Source organism: Ammospiza caudacuta, chromosome 4 (assembly GCF_027887145.1).
Source record: "Ammospiza caudacuta isolate bAmmCau1 chromosome 4, bAmmCau1.pri, whole genome shotgun sequence".
Classification (NCBI taxonomy): domain Eukaryota; kingdom Metazoa; phylum Chordata; class Aves; order Passeriformes; family Passerellidae; genus Ammospiza; species Ammospiza caudacuta.
The window spans coordinates 76,154,626-76,174,188 of record NC_080596.1 but is presented as its reverse complement, the minus strand read 5'-3'; the positions used below and the strand labels follow the sequence as shown (position 1 = coordinate 76,174,188).

General features: G+C 44.1%; 1 protein-coding gene across 1 annotated transcript; it reads left to right on the top strand.

Moving 5' to 3' along the window:
* Positions 1–1,312: 1,312 nt before the first annotated feature.
* Positions 1,313–18,232, top strand: SUCLG1 (succinate-CoA ligase GDP/ADP-forming subunit alpha). Its single transcript, XM_058803262.1, has 9 exons — positions 1,313–1,406; positions 9,982–10,085; positions 10,945–11,061; positions 11,575–11,787; positions 11,876–11,933; positions 14,655–14,738; positions 15,340–15,491; positions 16,038–16,226; positions 17,182–18,232. The coding sequence occupies exons 1-9, from the start codon at positions 1,355–1,357 to the stop codon at positions 17,206–17,208; spliced, it is 996 nt and encodes a 331-aa protein (XP_058659245.1). The 5' UTR covers positions 1,313–1,354; the 3' UTR covers positions 17,209–18,232.
* The last annotated feature ends 1,331 nt before the right edge of the window (positions 18,233–19,563 follow it).

Here is a 19,563-nt window from a genome sequence, read left to right as displayed (position 1 = left end):
CTTAACATTTGGATGCTTCATTACAGCCTCCTTCCAGCCTCACTTTTAGGGACACAATTAATGAATAAATCAGGAAGAAATCAGAGTATGACTTTGCTTGTTTATTTTTGCTCTGAAGCAATACTTTGTCTCTTCCCAGCCACTCCCATAGCCCTCCCCACCCCATCTATGCCCATAAATACACAATTATTTGTACTGGTTATATTTACAGGAATGTTTCTGGAGGTAGCTGATGGCATGGGTTGGATCAGGTAACACACTGTGGTTCCTCCCAACCTGACCCGTCCTGTTAGGTGATGGAGTCACAGAATCACAGAACAAGCAGAGTTGGAAGGGACCCCCAAGGACATCCAGTGCAGCTCTGGCCCTGCCCAGCCCCATCCCCAGAGTCACCCCCTGTGCCCAGAGCATTGACCAAACACCCCCTGAGCTCTGCCAGGCTGGTGCTGTGCCCACGGCCCTGGGGAGCCTGGGCAGGGCCCAGCCACCCTCTGGGGCAGAACCTTTTCCTGATATCGCACACAAACCTCCCCTGGCACGGCTTCAGGCCGTTCCCTCAGTGCTGGCACTGTCACCACAGAGCAGGGATCAGCGTCTGTCCCTCCCGTTCCCCTCAGGAGGAATTTGTGACTGCACTGAGGTCTCCTCTCTGTCCCTCCAGGCTGAACAGCCCCAGTGCCCTCAGCCTCTCCTCACACGGCTTCCCCTCAGGGCCCTGCACCCTCCCCGTGCCCTCCTTTGGGCACTCTCTGACAGTTTGATGTTTTTGTTACCTTGTGGCACCCAGAGCTGCCCCAGCACTGGAGGTGAGGCCGCCCCAGCCCCAGCAGAGCGGGACAATCCCTGCCTTGCCCGGCCGGCCATGCTGGGCCTGATGTCCCCAGCACAGGGATGTCCCTCCTGGCTGCCAGGGCCCTGCTGGCTCACCTTCAGCTTTCCTCTGCCCAGAGCCCCAGGTCCCTTTCCCTGGCACTGCCCTCCAGCCCCGCACTCCCCAGGCTGTCCGTACACCCAGGGCTGCTCCATCCCAGGGGCAGAATGCGGCACTTTCCCTGTTGAACCTCACATGGTTGGTGATTGCCCTGCCCTCACATTTGCTGAGGTCTCTCTGCAGGGCCTCCCTGCCTTTAATGGAGTCCACAGCTCCCCGCAGTCACCGTCCCTGGCGGTGTTTGAGGCCAGACTGCCGCGTCCGTACCGGTGCCAGGTGGCGGCTTGGACTCCCTAATCCCGGAGTCCTTCCCCACCTTCATGGCTCCCGTGCCTACAACACCCAGAAGGCCCCGCGGAGCCGCTTCCGCCGCCGGGGCGGGCCGAGCTCGGGGCCGCCGCCGCCGTCATTGCGGAGGGGACGATGTCTCGCTGCAGCCCCGCCGCCGCCCGCCTGCTCGGCCGCTTCCTCCGCCGTGAGTACCGGGACGAGCCCTCCCGGCCCCGCCGCGGGGGCCGCGGGCAGCGCCGGGGCCCGGCCGGGCCGGGCAGGGCAGGGGCCGGGCAAGGTCACGGCGGAGCGCGGCCGGGCGCGCTCGGCCCGCGGGCAGCGGGGCGGGACTGGGGCTGTGCCCGGGGGAACCCGCGCTGCTGCCGCCGCTGCTGCCGCCGCTGCTCCGGCATCGCTGGGCGCTGCGAGCGGGGCAGGATCGCCCCGCTCGGGGCAGGGGCACGCCTGGCTGCGAGGGAGCTGTTTGTAAATGGGATAGGAAGTTTCCCGTGCCGGGTGGGCGGCCGCACGTGTGGGGGCACCGGGAGGGTTTCTGGTTTTCTCGGCCTCGTAGCCCCGGAAAGGCTCCAAAGGGCAAGGGCCGGAGGGAGCCCCTAGAGCTGGGGCTGGAGGCCCTCTGGAGGGCCTTGAATTACCCTGTGGTTTCAGCACAGCGTGCTAAAGTTCCTTCTGTTGCCAAGATAAAGGTTGTAATTTCCCTTTTTGGAGATTTCGAGCAGTCTGAGACTGGTACTTCAGCTCGAAACATTTAATGTGTGTTGTTCTGAACATCACAATGGAAAATAAAATGCTTTTCTCCCTCCTCCTTTTTTTTTTTTTTCCTTCTTTTTTCCAGTGTGCTTTTTCTTTGGCTGCATCCTCTTGAAAAGGAGACTTATAGTGATAGAAAAAGGATAGTGGCCTCAAAGTGAAAGAGAGTAAGTTTAGATTGGATATTAGGAAGAAATGCTTTACAGTGAGGAAACTGGCACAGGTTTCCCAGAGGAGCTGTGGCTGCCCCATCCCTGGACACGTTCAAGGCCAGGTTGATGGGGCTTGGAGCAGCCTGAGCTAGTGGAAGGTGTCCCTGCCTGTGGCAGGGGGTTGGACCGAGATGATCTTTAAGGTCTTTTCCAACCCAAACCATCCTGTGAGATCAGTGTGGGTATGCCCAGGCACAAAGGAGATACTAGGAATGTAAACAGAGAAATTTGTGCATTATTGTGGTTCTTGTAGCTGAAAATGAATGAACAAACTCAAAGGTTCCTCATTTGACTGCACACAGTGTGTTTTTGTCCAGTGAGGTGGTGATTTACAGGTCAGGTAATGTGATCTTACAACCCCAGGCTGGTCTGAGTGGTTCCTGTGGCATACCTCCTGTCCAGGTGGGTATCCATTCCTGCCTCTTGTTCTCCACAAGCAGGATAATGGAAAACTATTTATGCTCTTAATTTCTGCCACTTCAGCTTTTTGAATTGGCTCCCCTGGGCCCAATAAGAATTGGTTCTGATGGAGTAGAACAGATGGGAATGTAGCACCTTCCAATTTAGTTTAATTTATACACCCAGCAAAGCTTCTCTTGAGTGCAGTTTTATGTGTTAAAACTCCACATTGTTCCCTTTACAAATAGCAGTAAGAGATTCAGGGAATAGTTATTAAAATAGTCATTTTGAGGGATAGAAAGGAAAAAGTGAAAATAAAGAGGAAGTGGCTCAAGAAGTGTCTTTTGCCAGCTGTTGCTGAAGTCTTTTACAGAAACTCCTGCAAGATGAAATAGTTCTTCATTGGAAATCATTGGTTTGATGCTCTTTACCCTTTAAAGACTGCTGAAACCTTAAATTTGGGTTTTGTATGTACATTTTCACTAACAATTAACATCTGCTTCTCTGAGCGATTTGATATCCTGAGTGTCCAGTGTGTTCTGTTGCAAAAAAGATGCAAACCTTGTTTTTGTTGGTGCATTGCTGAGGGAAACATGCAGGGTGTGTATCCCTAAGGCTGAGATTGGGAAGCTGTGGAAATGCAGTATGAAATCTGTCAATAAATGGTGAGTGCTGTTCAAAGGTCAGCTCAGAGCTGGTGTATGGACAGGACCAGGAGAGACCTGTGCTTGTCCATACCCTTGGGGAGTTTTTGTAGGCATCTGAACTGACTGGAGAGTCAGGATTAGGGGTTCCCTGTCCTGGATGTGTTAGAAGGCTTTGGAGAGCTCTTAGATTAAAAGATTACAGTAATTATGTGAGTAAGCCTGGCAAAGGATTGCTGCAGAAATAACGACCCAAACTGAAGAATTCCTTAATTGTTTTTGTATCAACAGTGTGGCGGGAGGAAAGCTCAGAAAGCTTTACCTGCTCACATTCTTGGTGGAGGATACCTGGGGAAAAGCAGCTTGGCTTGCAGGAAGTACTGGATTTGTGCTGAGGAGAGACTGATTAGGAGAGAGAGATTTGTTGAAAGAACTGAAATTTCTCTGGATGTCATTTCCCACTGGTTGTAAATTTGTTTTAATGTGATGGCTGTAGTGGAGGCATTGCATCTGCCCTTTGCAGCCTGATTCATTTACTTAATTCCTCAACTCCTATTTCATGGTCACAGATCTGGGTTTCCATCATTAACAGGAATTTGGCAAGGGGAGGGTGAGAGAAGAGAACCTGGGGGCTGATAAACAGGAATCCTGGAGTGCACAATCCTCTCACACAAAGGATATTTGGAACAATCCCTCAACAGCATGAAGGCTTCTTTGTCATCCAGGAGCACCTTCTGCTGATGTAACTGAAAACTTCAGGGTGAGCTCTGGGAATGGGGCTATGCTGCTCCTCTGCACTGCCAGGAGCTCCCCAGAGCTGTTCCTCTTGTGTCTTCCTCAGGCCTTGCATTTGTTGGCAGAGGAAGGAGAGATGGTCATCAAAATGTAAATTAAACTTGTAGAAAACATTGGAAGGAACTCTGAGGAGCAAGCTGAAGGCCCATAACTGATGGGAGATAAAGAGGGGGGGTTGGGATGTGTGTGTGGAAAAAAGAGCATTTTAAGTAGCACTCCTCATACAATGGAAAATAAAGTGCTTTTCTCCCTCTTTTTTTTTCCCTCTTTCCTTTTCTCCCTTTTCTCTTCTTCCCTGAGCTTCCCCTGCACTGGCCTCCATTTTCCTCACTTATGTTGGAGCTCCTGTGATTTCTAAGGCTTTCTTCTTTCCCTACATAGGTTATAGAAAAGAAAAGGAGTATCTTCCATCATCTCCAAGTTCTGTGGCTATTTCAAGGAGCAGTAGAGGAAGAATTTCACTTATTCTTCTTTCCTTAAATAGGTAATAGAAAAGAAAGGGAATTTCTTCCTTCGTCTCCAAGTTCTGTGGGTATTTCAAGGAGTAAAAGAGGAAGAATTTCAGTCTTCTGGCAATGTAGGTGTCAGCTCAGCCCTTTGTGGAGAGGAATCTGCTGTTTCACCTTCCTCTTATACTGGGCTTGTTTTATGAGCAGCCTCAGATGCTATCTCAGCTTCCAAATTTCCTTTTTTTTTTGTTTGGGGTAAATATGGGTAAGGAGGAGACACTTTGATTGGATTTGTGTCCATAGGAAAACTTACAAGAAGTCCTGATAATAGGAAGTTTTGAGTTTTGTATGTTTTGGGTGAAGAAGAGATTCAGCCTTTAGTTTCTGTGCTGTCACCTGGTTTGCACAACCCAAATAGAGAAGGGCTTGGACTGGATGACCTCTAAAGGTCCCTTCCAACCCAAACCATTCTGTGATTCCATGAAATCCAGCTTGGGTTGCATTGTTTTAAATTACATTTGTGCCTGAGACAAATGACATTTGTGCATTGTGTTGCTGCTCAAGGAGGGCCTGAAAGCTCAGTGTAAATGGTATTTAAATACCCTGTGTGCTTTAACATACCTTGTAAATGGATCACTTTTCTTTTTAACATGTAAATTCCTCTTTGGACTCCATGATAAATAATAAGAGTATTTTTCTAGAAAGCCTTGTTAACTGTAATGCACATGTGAGCTTTAAGTCCTGCTGGAGCCTTGGGATTGTGAGATTTTTTTCCTAAGAGGTAAATGAGGTGGATTTTCCAGTTATTTGTACTGCAGTGAGTTCTGCTCTTGGCTGGGGCCTCGTTGCCTGGGAATGCCAGAGGAGCCAGCAGCAGTGTGTGGTGTTGGAGGGACTCTGTCCCTGAGTTTCTAATGAGGTTTCTTGACTCTAAAACAGCTGCTGTTCCACATACAGGCTTATGCCCCACTGCTAAATTTAGAGACTGCTTTTCAAATCTCCCCTGAGACAGCAGGGGTTGGGTACTTGAGCACTTTTCATAACTGTGTTTCTGTACAATGGACCAAGGTAGGCTCTTGCCACAGTACTCACATCTCACTTTTTAGCTAACTAGAAATTAAAGTACTGAAAAGCCAAAACAAATAATCTTGTTATTTGTATAACTTTATTTTAAACCACAAACTGAGCAGGGGTGGGGCAGAAATGAACATTGTGCCTGGAAAAGATTGTCCAGTCTCTTTTTTTATTTTTAATACATTTTGTTAAAGGTCTGTTACAGGCCTTTGTTGGACATGGAATTCTAATGTTATCTTAGAACTCTGACTTGACAAAATGTAACATTTTCCCTGTGCTTTTGGGAAGAGTTGGATTTGATAAGAATTGCCCTCATGCTCTAAGACTTCATCTGCAGCCTTCACCTTTGGCCTGTAATTTAGATGTGAGCATTAAAATAGCATCACCAGTGGGTTTGGCCTTGCTAGTTCACAGCTGAAGAGCATTTTTAATTTTTTTTTTTCCTCCAGTCTTCATAAAGCAGCATGCATTTACACCTGAGCACCCAGTAGTTTTGGTAGTAAAATCAATTGTCTGGACTGGTTTGGAAGTTGTGAAGCGGGTCCTGGGTGGAAGTTGAGACTTGGCTTCTATTTCTGACTCATACCTGCTGTGAACTTGGGCATGCCATTTCCACTTTCCACCTGTTTCCTTCTCATCTTGTATCTGTCTTAACTACTGGGATTGCCAGCTGCTGGCACCCAGGGCTTGCTGTTTGTGCCACGTGGGGCAGGAGCTCATCCTGACCCATGGCCCTGCTGCTCCCCCTCTGCTGATAACTGGGGCAAGCCTTGCTGCAGCAGGCAGGGCAGGAGCACAAGCACACAGCTGTGTCACAAGCACACAGCTGTATGAAGCCATCTGAAAAACCCCAGAAACTCAGACTTATGCAGCCCAGAGACTGCCAGGTGATTTTTAGGGTTTTTGTCCATAAATCGCGTCAAAAATATGTTGCTCTCCAGACAACTGCCAAGCTGCCTGCCTGTGGAGACAGCAAAGGGCTCAAATCCATAGCCAGGATTTTGGAACCTTTCTCTGAAGGAAGGCCATACAGTAATGTAAGAAGCACATGGTTTTCAAGGGTAAATCCATACAAAGCTTAAACGTTAAGCTGCTGTGTAGATATCAGTGCCTAAAGTTTTTTTTTTTTTTTTTGATTATTTAGAAAATGCTCAAAAGCTTTTCATCCTTTAAAAATATATTAATGCTGTCTTCTGAAAATGGAGGATTGGCAAACTTGAGCTTTCAGAAACATTCTTGTGCAATGTTACAAATATCTGAGAATAGATCTGGAATGAACAGTTGAACTGGGAGTGTGCAACTGCTGTAAGGTCTAGAGAAACATTTATCAGTTTGTCAGCACACACAAAGAGATTGTGGAGTCTCCCTCACTGGAGATACTGAGGAACCATCTGGACAATCCTGTGCAATGTGCTGTGGGATGACCCTGCTTGAGCAGGGAGGTTGGACCAGCTGACCCACTGTAATTCCTTCCAGCGTGACCCATTCTGTGATTTTAATTTTTTCCAAAGTACTGAAATTGCTCAGTGGCAATAGGTGGCCAGCAAGCATCCATCCCTCTCTTACTTTGCAGGTGGATTTGTCAGTGTTTGGGCACAGGATTTGTAAAACTTAGATCTGAGTCAGTTTCTGTTGCCTGTTTGTTCTTTCCCCTTGCAGGCCCATTTTCAAACAGTCATTGCCATTCTCCTGGGAGCCTGGAGTGTTCTCCCCAAGGCCTCACTAGGGGTAAGGACTGTAACAGCTCCTTCTCAAGGGGAATCATCCTCTGCTGTGCTCAGGGTTGGGTGTCACCAGGCACATCTTGTGCCAGTGAGGGATTGCCTGAATGGCTGGGCTCAGGCAGATAATTCCCTGCTCTCCTGACCAGCATTCCAGCTGTTCCTGGTTTTGTTTTGCCTCTCCTTTGCTGGAGGCAGGCTGCTCCTCACCAGATGTGCCTTTGAGCCCTGCCTAGGAAGACCAAGTCCTCAGCCTAGGACAAAGACCATCCTGTGCTGTCTTCTGTAGCAGTGGCTTCTCTCTCCCACAGCCAGCCTGGTAGCCTTGTTCATTAAATCTCAGCCTTAGATATATTCTCATAAAATCATAGAATCACAAAATACTTTGGCTTAGAAGGTGACCTTGAAGATCATCTTGTTCTCACCCCCCTGCCATGGGCAGGGACACCTTCCACTAGACCAGGTTGCTGCAAGCCCCATCCAGCCTGGCCTGAAACACTCCAGGGATGGGGCAGCCACAGCTCTGGGCAGCCTGTGCCAGGGCCTCACCACCCTCACAGTACAGTTTTTTTTCCTAATACCAATTTAAATGTTCTCTCTTTCACTTTGAAGCCATTTCCCCTTGTCCTGTCATTACATGCCCTTGTCAGTAGTCTTGTTCCATCTTTCCTCTAAGTTCCCTTCAGGTACTGGAGGGAATGGAGTCACCCCAAAGGCTTCTCTTTTCTAGGCTGAGCAATCCCAATTCTCTCAGCCTTTCCTCACAGCATCCTCATAGCTCCATCCCTCTCATCAGCTTCCTGCCCTCCTCTGGATTGACTCCAGCAGCTCCACATCCTCCCTGTGCTGGTCCAGAGCTGGACACAGCCCTGCAGGTGGGGTCTCACCTGAGTGGGGCAGAGGGGCAGACCCCCCTCACCATGCCTGTGCTGTTTTGGATGCAGCCCAGGAAATAATTGGCATTTTTATGGCTTTTCCTAAGGATTTCACATGGATTTTGTCTGTCACTGCTTTGTATTTGCTGACATCACGAGTTCTGCAGCAGTATTTGGGCTGATTTAGGTTAAAACCCTGCAGGTCACTAAACTCAAGTCCACTTTTGCCACTTTGCTCACAAGTTTGCTGCATCCTAGTCTGTTCCTTTCTGTATGGAGTTTTACTTTGTGTCTGTGTGAAGTTGAGGATTTGCTGCAGCTCCTTAGAGAGCAGCAGAAGGTGGCTGGAGTTAAACCCTGGCTTTGCCAGCACTTTCTAAGAACAGAGTAAGGACTTCATGTTTAGCAGTAGCACTGATGTGTGTGGGCTGCTTCTGGCATGGTTTGGTTTTTCTGCTCGCTCCTTTGAATACAACTGAAGCATAAAAGCAGTGTAGCACTAAACTTTAGTTGGCAAGAGAGAGCCCTGAAGCTCTGATGGAAATGTGTGTGTATATGGATCTTAAAAAGTTTCTGAATATTTACTAACTCATAGAAATGCTGTTACTATAATAATTTAATAATGCATCTTAACAAAATCTGTGCATTATCATAAAGATACTTTGCTTCTTTCTCCTTAAAAGCTTTTACTGTCTTCCTAAAAATAGAAAAAGGAGAAAATATTCCTTTGTTCAGATGTGCCTGAGTATGTATATGGAATATTTTGGGGACCATGATTCAGGATCTGTTATTTTGATTTCAAATGCACTGTTTACTTCCTTAAGTCTTAGTTGCTGAAGTTTTAAAAGAGCTAAAGGAGTAAATAGTAACATATTGATGTATACACTGGAGATCTTGTATTAGAATTGTGCCTTCCCAGGGTCACTCTGTGTGTAAATTAGGGTTTTTATGTCAAACACTTGCAGGGAATAAATTGGTTCTGATCCCCTCAAAACTGTGGTGTGTGAAAAAGCATATGGCAATAAATGTAGGTGTGCATCCTATTTATATCAGAAGCATTTTCTTCTCATCTCAAGCTTTCTTCTGTGGTAACATTCTGTGCATTTGCTGTCATCATTCCTTCCCCTTCAGCACAGATGCAGTCATTCCTCTCAGCTTTTTGTTGCCAGCACACTCTGTGCTCTTTTTCTACAATTGTGTTGTCTTGTTTTCTTCTCTCAGCACCAGAACTGTGAGAACTAAATTGAAAATCACTCTAGTGGAGTATCTGGAGAGCTGTGTTTCCTCTCGAGCCCAAATGTGATGCCATAGCTAGGAATCTGTTGGGAAAAGATCTCTTGCTGTCTTACATAGCATCAGGTTTTTCTGGGCTGAGGGACCCTCGAGCTCCTCAGTGTCTCTCATTGTCTGCTCTGCACTGTGCTCTGTTCACAGGAGGTGTCACACAGTACCAGGTCTGTAACATCCTCAGGATTGTATCAGGATTTTGGCTCTGCTTTGTCACTTTGCAGAATGACTGAGAAGATAAAAACGTGTTTGTTTGCAAATAAAAGCAGTACTTAAGAAAGTATTTCTGTCTGTCAGGAGGAATCCTGATACTGAGTACTCAAATGAGAAACTTCTCCTAATTTCTAGTAAATGGAGTAATTGGCATAATAGGTGAGCTACAGGTGTTTAATGTCTTAGCCTGACAAGCACTGAATGAGGCTTCTGAAAATATGAGCTGCTCATGATTTTTTGATACAAGCATTGATTGCTATGCACTTACTTGGTGGGACATTTTTTGACTCACAGTCTACCAGAGGAGTGGATTAATGGTTCTCTTCTCTTTTCTCTCCAGTTCCACAGAATGGAGTCCGACACTGCTCCTACACAGCATCCAGGAAAAACCTGTATGTTAACAAGAACACAAAGGTTATCTGTCAGGGTTTTACAGGCAAACAGGTATGTCTAGAAGTTATTCTTTCTATCAGCCTTTCAGTCAGAAAGTTAATTGCTCAGGAAGTATAGTTATATATGAAATGGATTATCTACTGCCTTTGTCTGTGTTGATAGGTTTCCTTCACGATCAGGAAGGTCCCTTCAGCACTGTAGTTTACAGTTTACTACACTGTAGTTTCTTTGGCCCAAATACTTGTGCACAAGCTTGAAAGTTAATTTTGAGTCATCTCTATTATAGTGGTTTTCATTTTTGTTTTTCATATTGTATAGAGCTGAAAGGGTTTCTTTGTAAAAGGCTATTTGCAAAAAAACTGCAAAAACCTACCCATTTTCAAAGTGCTTCTTTCACAAATGCATGTCAATATCAATGCCTATAAACTAAATTTCTGGTTTTATTTCAGGATATTTAATAATTTTTCTCAGATTCACTCTTTTACACATTTGCAGACAGAGAAGGCTGCTTTTGTGAAACTATGAGCTAGTCATGGATGAGCATGCTAATTTCTATTTCACTGTAGTGTTTGTCACTCTAGTGTTTGTCATCTGCCAGACTTGATGTGGGAAAGAAACTCTGTCTGCAGGTGTGTTAGCAGCACACAACAGAATACCCTTGGGCATGAAACTACAGTGCTATGATTGAAAAACAAAAAGAACATATTAGCATATTCCAAATGCATATAAAACATGTGGATGCACTCTCCAAAATATCTGATTATATATATGTGTGTACTGAAAACTTCCCTTCTTATTGCAAATTTCAGTGACATAAATTGCCTTCAGAATTATAGATAGCATCAAACTTTTTGGTTAAGTTTATTTGCTATTATGTGCCTTCTAACTTTACTTATTTTCTCTCTCATAGGGCACCTTTCACAGCCAGCAGGCATTGGACTATGGCACCAATCTAGTTGGAGGAATTTCTCCAGGGAAAGGGGGAAAAACTCATCTAGGTCTGCCTGTGTTTAATTCTGTGAAGGAGGTAATTTGCAGCAGTGACTGGAGGGCACAGAGTTTAAAACTGAAGGGCTCCTTATTTCATTGCTCACAATATTTGAGCCGTGGATGTCCCTGGGCACAGAGTGAAACAGAAGCCTTGTAAAAGAGGGAGCATTCAGAGTGCCCAGGCACCAGTTTGGCTTCCACTGTGAAGTTCACAGAGCCTGGCTACACTTGCTTTATGAATGCAGCTGGTTTCTGATTGATTCTGCTGTGCACGATGAATTTTTAGCAAACTGTTTTGTAAGAGTATTCATGATGGTGATCATGGGGCAGATCCTTCCCAGACAGTGGTCAGTTCTCAGCTCCCTGGTTATGCTCCATCTTCAGGGAATTTAACACTTGCTTAGGTTATAATTGAGGTATACGTATCCTTAATTCATGCCTGAGAATGGCTGTATTTTAAATGCCTTGATGCCAGTTTCTCTTCAGCTTGTTGTCGATTTCTCCTCAGCCCCGCTAAACGCCCGCTGTGTTATTCTCGTGTCCCTTGCAGGCCAAAGAACAAACGGGTGCTTCAGCCACTGTCATCTACGTCCCTCCCCCGTTTGCTGCTGCTGCCATCAACGAGGCCATCGATGCAGAGATGCCCCTGGTGGTGTGCATCACCGAGGGCATCCCCCAGCAGGACATGGTGCGCGTCAAACACCGCCTGCTGCGGCAGAACAAGACCCGCCTGGTGGGCCCCAACTGCCCCGGCGTCATCAATGTGAGTGAGCTCTGCCTTTGGGCCAAGGCTCAGCTGTTCCTAGTGCTGCTTTCAATGGTCCATCTGACTTCTCCCACTCTTTCCTTAGCCTGGAGAATGTAAAATTGGTATCATGCCTGGTCACATTCACAAGAAAGGAAGAATTGGTAAGTTTTTGAATATTTATGCGTCATCTAAAACACAAGTTTGGTGCTTTAGTCTTTTTCCTCGTGAGGCAAGGCACATCATGCCCTGGAGAGAGTTGATAACACTGTGGGACAGCTTGTTGTGATGGTGTTTGCAGGGGTCTTAGAATGAGGGAAGAGATGAGGATTTGACTCCATGTTTCAGAAGGCTGATTTATTATTTTATGATATATATTATATTAAAACTATTCTAAAAGAATAGAAGAAAGGGTTTCCTCAGAAGGCTGGCTAAGAATAGAAAAAGAAGAAATGATAACAAAAGCTTGTGTCCTGGACAGAGAGTCTGAGCCAGCTGACTGTGATTGGCCATTAATTAGAAACAACCACATGAGACCAATCCCAGATGCACCTGTTGCATTCCACAGCAGCAGATAATCAATGTTTACATTTTGTTCCTGAGGCCTCTCAGCTTCTCAGGAGAAAAAATCCTAAGGAAAGGATTTTTCAGAAAATATCATGGCTACAGCTTGTCTGTCCTCAGTTTGTACATGAATTTTAGCATTATCAATCCTGAAGGCCCAAATCAGGAATTTTTCCATAGTAGACACTGGGTGCTGATGGTGGAGGCAAAGCAGTCGGAAATTCCTGTAGGTAATGTGATTGACTGGTGTCTTCAAAGGAGGGCCTTGAGGAAACTTCCATTTTCCTTGGAATTGGAGAGCATTAAGCTCTCCAACATTATTCCTTCCAACAGCTTGGCTGCTTGGGACTGGGATCCTACTCTTGTGGTGATCTCAGTACTACACCAAAGAGAAGAGACTACAGAGAAGTTTATACATAATTTAGACAACTATGAAACCATCACAAGTGGAAGTGTCAAATATACCCAATATTCAGGCAGTGTGCTAAAGGGCAGGAAGGCAGTGACTTGTTCAATGTTAATCACACTCCCTGTGTGTAATGAGTTACACACCTTGTTACATGCAAGTCTCTTGTCCTGATTCTGTCAGCTCCTTGTTGTAAACTAAAGATACAACAACTTGATTTTTTTTATTTTCAAATAATGCAGTTCAAGAGCTGTAGAGAAATTTCTTCTGAAATGTCCATTTGTACTTAGAGCTTCAGAAACATTGCTGTAGACAGCACATACTGCTGTTGCCTGTCAGCAAGGTAACCAGTTTCACTTGTGCACAGTAGTACCCTTTGCAGCATTACCTTTTTTTGGGGTGGAAAATGTGTTTATTGTGGGAAAGCCTGTTCAGTGCTGTTGAACTACAGGGACTCAGTGCATTTTTTTTAGCATGAGGAGCTCCCTCTGCTATGTAATCACTTCTGGCTTGAGACTAGACTGCGCCTAAGGAATGCTCCAAGATGTGTTAGCACTCACGTTCCACCTCCAACTTTCACAAGTACTCATAAACCTGGAATTGAAAAATCAAATGGTTGCAATTATGCCCTTTGTAAAAATCACTGAGACATTGCTCTATGGCTGTCAAGGGGAACATCAGCCATTGTTGCTCTGAGCTCCCTTCTGAATCAAAGTTCTGTTCTGATTTTCTAAATATACACAAGAAATGTGTTGCAGCCACAAGTTATTAGAATCCAAATGCAAGGCACATCAAGTGCAAAAGAATATTTAACATCTTGAATCCAGTAGCTCTGCCATTGCTGGAAATGTTTTCATTGGTGATCCAAGAATCAAGGAATAAAAATGTGGATTTGCCACCCTCCCAGTTTCATCTAACGTGTGACCTTTGGTGATGTGCTCTCCAGCTTTCTCTTACTGTGAGGCATCCAATAATCATCTGAATATTCTGTGATGCAAGGTACAAAAATAGCCACAGTCTTTGGACTTTCATCTGTAGCTCCTGTGAGGCAATCTGATCTTAGTGGTAAACAGGGAGGCCTTTTCAAACATAGCAAGGAAAAAACCCTGTGCTAGAGCACGTCTGAGCTGGCCAACAGTATAAATAGTTGATAAAACTAAGGTTTCTACTGTTTCTACAAAAGTATAAATAGTTGATAAAGCTAAGGTTTCCTCTGTTCATGCAATGTGCATTATATTCCTTGTTGTATGGCTTGAAGTAGATGGAAGATGCTGTCTGTTTTTCTTGAAAACCTTTTCTTTTGTAGTGTTAACAGAAGTCTTGACTTGAAAAAATGAACAAAAAGCCATGCAAATATTTTTCCCCTGCTCAAAGCTCTGTGCTACCTTCCATCCTTAATGTAAAACTGGGTCTCTTGTGATATTGTAATGTAAATGCCAGGTGTGTTGTGTAGAGAAGCAACAAATACCTTAATAGTGATAACTTGCATTTGTGCAGCATTTTCCTATTCTGGAAGATCTCTTGTGTGCCTGGCCATACTGGGGATGTGATAAATAGAATTATTTTGTTAATTGTTCAGCTGCAGCTCTGTTTCAAGACAGTGCATCAGCTACTCACATACAAGATAAGAAGTATTTTCTTTTATTTGCTTTTCAGTTTTCTTTCCTGGTAAGGCTTTATCATGACAAAAATGTTATTTACTTTCTGGGCAGCTTTAGTCCATTGACAGTTAAGTGTCAAAAGGTGAAAACCAAGAAATAGTACAGAAAGAATCTTACAGAGTGTTTTGGCAAGGCCAGCTGGAAAACCTGGAATCTCATGTTGTTTACTGAGGTGATTTTCATTACTAAAAGAACAGCTGCCCCTAGTTATGTGCTGTGTTAGTGGTAAGTTTGTCTTCTTTTCTTTCCTCAAGGTATTGTGTCAAGATCTGGAACCCTGACGTACGAAGCTGTTCATCAGACAACACAAGTTGGGTTGGGGCAGTCTTTTTGTGTTGGTAGGTTCCCTCAGAATCAGCCTCTTGCACCTAGACTAATCTGCTTTTCCTTCACAAATATAAATCCACAATAATTCCTTTTTGCAAGTGTAGAATTTGCTGAATGGCAGTTGTGTTGGGAAGTGAGATCCCTGTGTACTGTGAAGTGTTATCATTTCCACATCAAGTTAATAAAAGCCTTAAAACCAGCTTTGAACAGAGAACTGCCAGCAAATATGATGTGCATTTGGAAACAGACTGTCCCAAGAAGTTTAGTTATCAAAGATTAGGGCATTCTTAGACATTTAGTTGGGCGTGTTAAGTGAATTAGTTTTCATACACCAAAATCCTGGAGCTGGCATCTTGGTCCTGCTGTGTTCATAACATTTTGTTTATGGTTTGAAAGGTGAACACTCAGATATCAAAGCTTTGTGTGAATTGTGGGGGAGGTATTTGAAACAGGAATTGGGCATGCTCTGACTTGGGTACAGCCTTCAGAGCTGCCTGTCTTATGAGCCTGTGGGAATACTCCTCATGCTGAAATTTAGTTCTAAATTCTATTGTAAGTGCAATATCTTTATCCTGAGTTACTCTTTTCTTATGGTTTTAATATTTTTTGTAGGTATTGGAGGTGATCCCTTCAATGGCACTAATTTTATTGACTGCCTTGATGTCTTCCTGAAGGATCCTCACACTGAGGGGATCATATTGATTGGGGAGATTGGAGGAAATGCTGAAGAAGATGCAGCAGCATTTTTAAAAGAAAATAATTCTGTAAGTCTTAAAACACCTTGTTTCCAGACACTTTCATAGTTAGCCAGCTTCTTTTGCCTCATCAATGAAAACTCATTTCAGTCTCTCATCTCTATTTACAAAAACCACAAACAGTCATGGGTTTTTTAAAGAAAAAGAGTTGAAATTAAGAGTGTTGGCAAGGTTGGACTCAATGATCTTAGGGGTCTTTCTAAGCATATTCTGTGGTTCTGTGAAGGGGAGAGCATTGTCAACTTTGGAATTTTATTCCTGTAACAATATTCACAGTGTTTTTTTTTTTTTTTGTAGTATGCTTGGGTCTGTAGAAAGACTTAAAGTTTCTGTTTGCTTCTGGTTTATGATGATTATCAGGAGAGGAAGTACTTCACATTTCTTTGTGCTGTGTGAGCTGTGTAATAACTTTGCCTGGCGAGTTGGTATTTAAACAAAAAAATGAACAATTTAAATAAAAAACAAACAAAATAAAGATGAACAAAATGAGCAATTTGCCACCTGGAACTGCCTTTCCTCTCACCCTCCTCCACATAACACATTTATCTGTTCCAGGGCCCCAATGCCAAGCCAGTGGTGTCCTTCATAGCTGGCCTGACAGCTCCTCCGGGCCGGCGGATGGGCCACGCTGGAGCCATCATTGCTGGGGGCAAGGGGGGAGCCAAGGAGAAGATTGCAGCCCTGCAGAGTGCAGGGGTTGTGGTCAGCATGTCCCCTGCTCAGCTGGGCACCACCATCTACAAGGTTGGTTCCTCTGGCATTGGCTCATCTAGAGCAGGAAGCCACTTCTGAGGGAATGTGAGCTGGGAGTCCATCTCTTACCCAGACACTGCTGCTCTGAGCTTGCTTCAAAATAAAAACTCTCTTGGCTGGACAAGCTGAAATTATTACATAAAGATATCTGCACACAGTTTTATTTAATATTGTTTTATAGAAAAGTAAACATAGCAAAATAGAGATTGCATTCTGTTTCAAATGTAGCTACTTGTCGAAATTGTTGTCTGGGTGCAAAGAGTCTGAATTAATGTAAAATATGAGAACATTATTTCTAAATAGGGTATTGAAGGAAGAAGAGCCTTGGTATATAATTCAGAGTTATGGTTGAATATATGCTGCTGAAAAACTGAGGTGTGGAATTGGGATTATTTGCATTTTACTTAATTCATATCCAAAAAAGGGGATTGCTTCACAGCTAGAGGAGATGCATAATTCAGCTCTGTTAGGTATTTTTTGTTTCCTGTGGTGACTGTATAGTACAGCATCTCCACAGGTTGCTGTGGGATTCTTCCCTTCTTTTGTTGTGCTTTTTCTTTACTGAAATGAAAGTCTTGATTTTGTTGCTTCCCTGGCTTGAGTCCTTTACTGTAAGGATTCTGCTGCAGTTCTGATGCAGAATTGGTGTTTTTCAAGCCTGTTATGCTGTTTCTGGGTGCAAATGGTTCCTTGACAGTATTACAGTCTGGCAGTGATTACAGTCTGGCTTTCCAGAGCTGGCTTGTTAATGTGAGGTGGGAGAATGCTCAGTTTCCTTTCCCCCTAACTTGCACACTTTATGCTTTTTATATTTTAATTTTTAATACCAATTTTTAATTCTTAACATCATGTTTCCTAAGATACATACAAAGTAATTTGAAATAGAAAAGAATAATAGAAGCATTTTCTGGTTTCCCTGCTGGTAACATCTGTGTGCTCTTTGCAGGAGTTTGAGAAAAGGAAATTGCTGTAAGAGAAGACACTTTGGAATACTTTCTCCAAAACACCAGTGCAGCACCCAGCCTCCGCTTACCTTCTGTCTGCTAATCTTCAGTTGCCCCAATGTCTTGACATTGGTCAATGAATTTGACTGGGAAGCCAGAAACCTCCTGGCTAAACCTGTTTTGGTGTCTCCTTGTTTCAGACATTGTCACCCTGTTGTAAATCACAGCAAATTAATAAACCTACTACTAAATCTGATCCATCCTTTGAATTCCTGAAGCAGAGCCGTTTCTTCGGTCATCATAAACAAAATCTTTTGTAACTTAAGCACTGCCCCTTTTTAAGGTGAAGCTGCTTGTAGGGCTGCTTTTAAGGATCAAGGCACTGACTTTATGCACATACCACACTGGTTTATTTTTAAGAAGTGCAGTCCTGCTCGTTGGTTGCTGGCCAGTACCTTTGAACAATAGGCCAAAGTTTCCGTCCATTAAACCAAAGCTGCTGGATCTGGAGGGATTGGTGTTGATCCACGTAGCTGGAGATGCCTGAGGTCCAGACTTTCTCTTCAAGGCTGATTAGCCATGCACAGTGCAGTCCTCTACTGCCAAGGAGTTCTGTTTGTTGTGTATAAAATGGAATTGTTACTGATAAAAATTAATATAATTTCTCATGCAAAATATATATTCAAAATTGTCTGTAACTATTAAGGTGATTTGGTCTTTAGCTGACTTTACCCTGATTTCCACTTTTATCTTAACTAGCATTGCACTGCTTGTATTCTGAAATGCAAATAACAATGGGACATAGAGAACAATTATTATTCTCTAGAAAAGAACATAATAAGGTAACTTTCTTGTTAACCACTCCCAGCACTGTAATGGATACCCCTTTTTTTTTTACTGTGGATATAGCCCAAGTATTGTGCCTATAAATGTTGCAAGTTTCATCAGGATGGATTAAACCCCAGATTGCTTTATGTAGAGGACTGAAAGTTCATGTAAGCTGGCACTTGTTTAAAGCTAACCTTGTGTCCCATAAAGGTGCTGTTACGAAAACCTGCGTTGTTATTTATTTAAAACTGTTCTTGGTTTTCCTACTCAAATAAATCCCTGTGGAATTTCTCTTCCTGAAGCAAGCAGGTGTGTCACTACTGACATTTGCAGCTCTGGTGAGGTGCATGAGGGACAGGTCACATCTCTGCACACTAAAGGTGTAATCATGCACTTGATGTGCGGTCTGGCACCAGCCAGGTGCTCCAGCTTTGGGACACAGGTGCTGCATTGTTCACCTGGGCAAGATGTACTGAAATGAACCTGACACCCTGTCACTGGGCAGCTGAAAGCAGCATTGAGCAGTACATCATTTGGTGGAGCCTGTGACAGCAGAGAAGGGGTTTTTTACTAGATCGGCTCAGTTTGCTGGTGGTGCTTGTTTTAATTGGAGCAGAATGACTGATGGGTGCCCCTTAGAGACAGCACTGCTAAATTGTCTCAGTCTGTGCAAGAGTGCAGTTCCTCAGCACTGAGTGTCAGGGAACTGCAGGCATTCTTATGAGCCTGATAATCAGAGTAACTCACGGCAGTGCTCTGTGATGAACTGCCTGAATTTCATCCCTGTAGCAGGTGCTCCTCCAGGACAGCTGAGGTGGAGGGAGTTTCCTGCTAGGGATTGCTCCTTTAGAGGCACCAGCTATTTTGGAAGACAGCTATAAACTCCCATGATTGCTGCATCCTGACAAAGTGTTTCCTTCTGCCTTGAGATCTGAGGCTGGGTTTAGCAATCCAGCCCTGGTTCTGAGGTTTGCAGCTGTCCAGGGCTGTCCCTCAGCAGCTGCTGGATCTGCTCCAGCCTGGGCAACAGTTTGTGCCAACCTGGCACTGATCCACCTCAGGATGGAGAAGGACCCTGACCTTTGATAGAAAGTTTTGCTTTGCACAGTTTTTTCTTCCTGCCTAAAAATGCGCACTTGACAAATATCAGCTAATTAATGACAGCATCTCTTTGGAAAAAGTTCACATCTGTTTAGTACCATATGTTCTTGTGGATAAATATTTTGAGTAATCTGATCTGGAAAATTGTTTGTTTATTCTTTTTTTAAAAGCAAAACTTAAATGAGTGTTGAACCTTAAAGCAGTTGCTACTTTATAACCTAGTAGTTAACCTAGATAATTATAACCAGGTATAACCCAGGGAGATTTTATGTGCAAGAGAAATGCTGCCAATGTTGGTATTTCCATATTTTGTGGAATAGTCATTTTTGTGTTTCTTGATCTACACTTGATTGTGGTGTCAATCCATAAATCACTTTGACTTTTGAGAGGTGAATTCTGTAAGTTCGTTTTGGTCAGGGAAATTTATTGCCATGCTGATTTTCTTCAACAAAGAG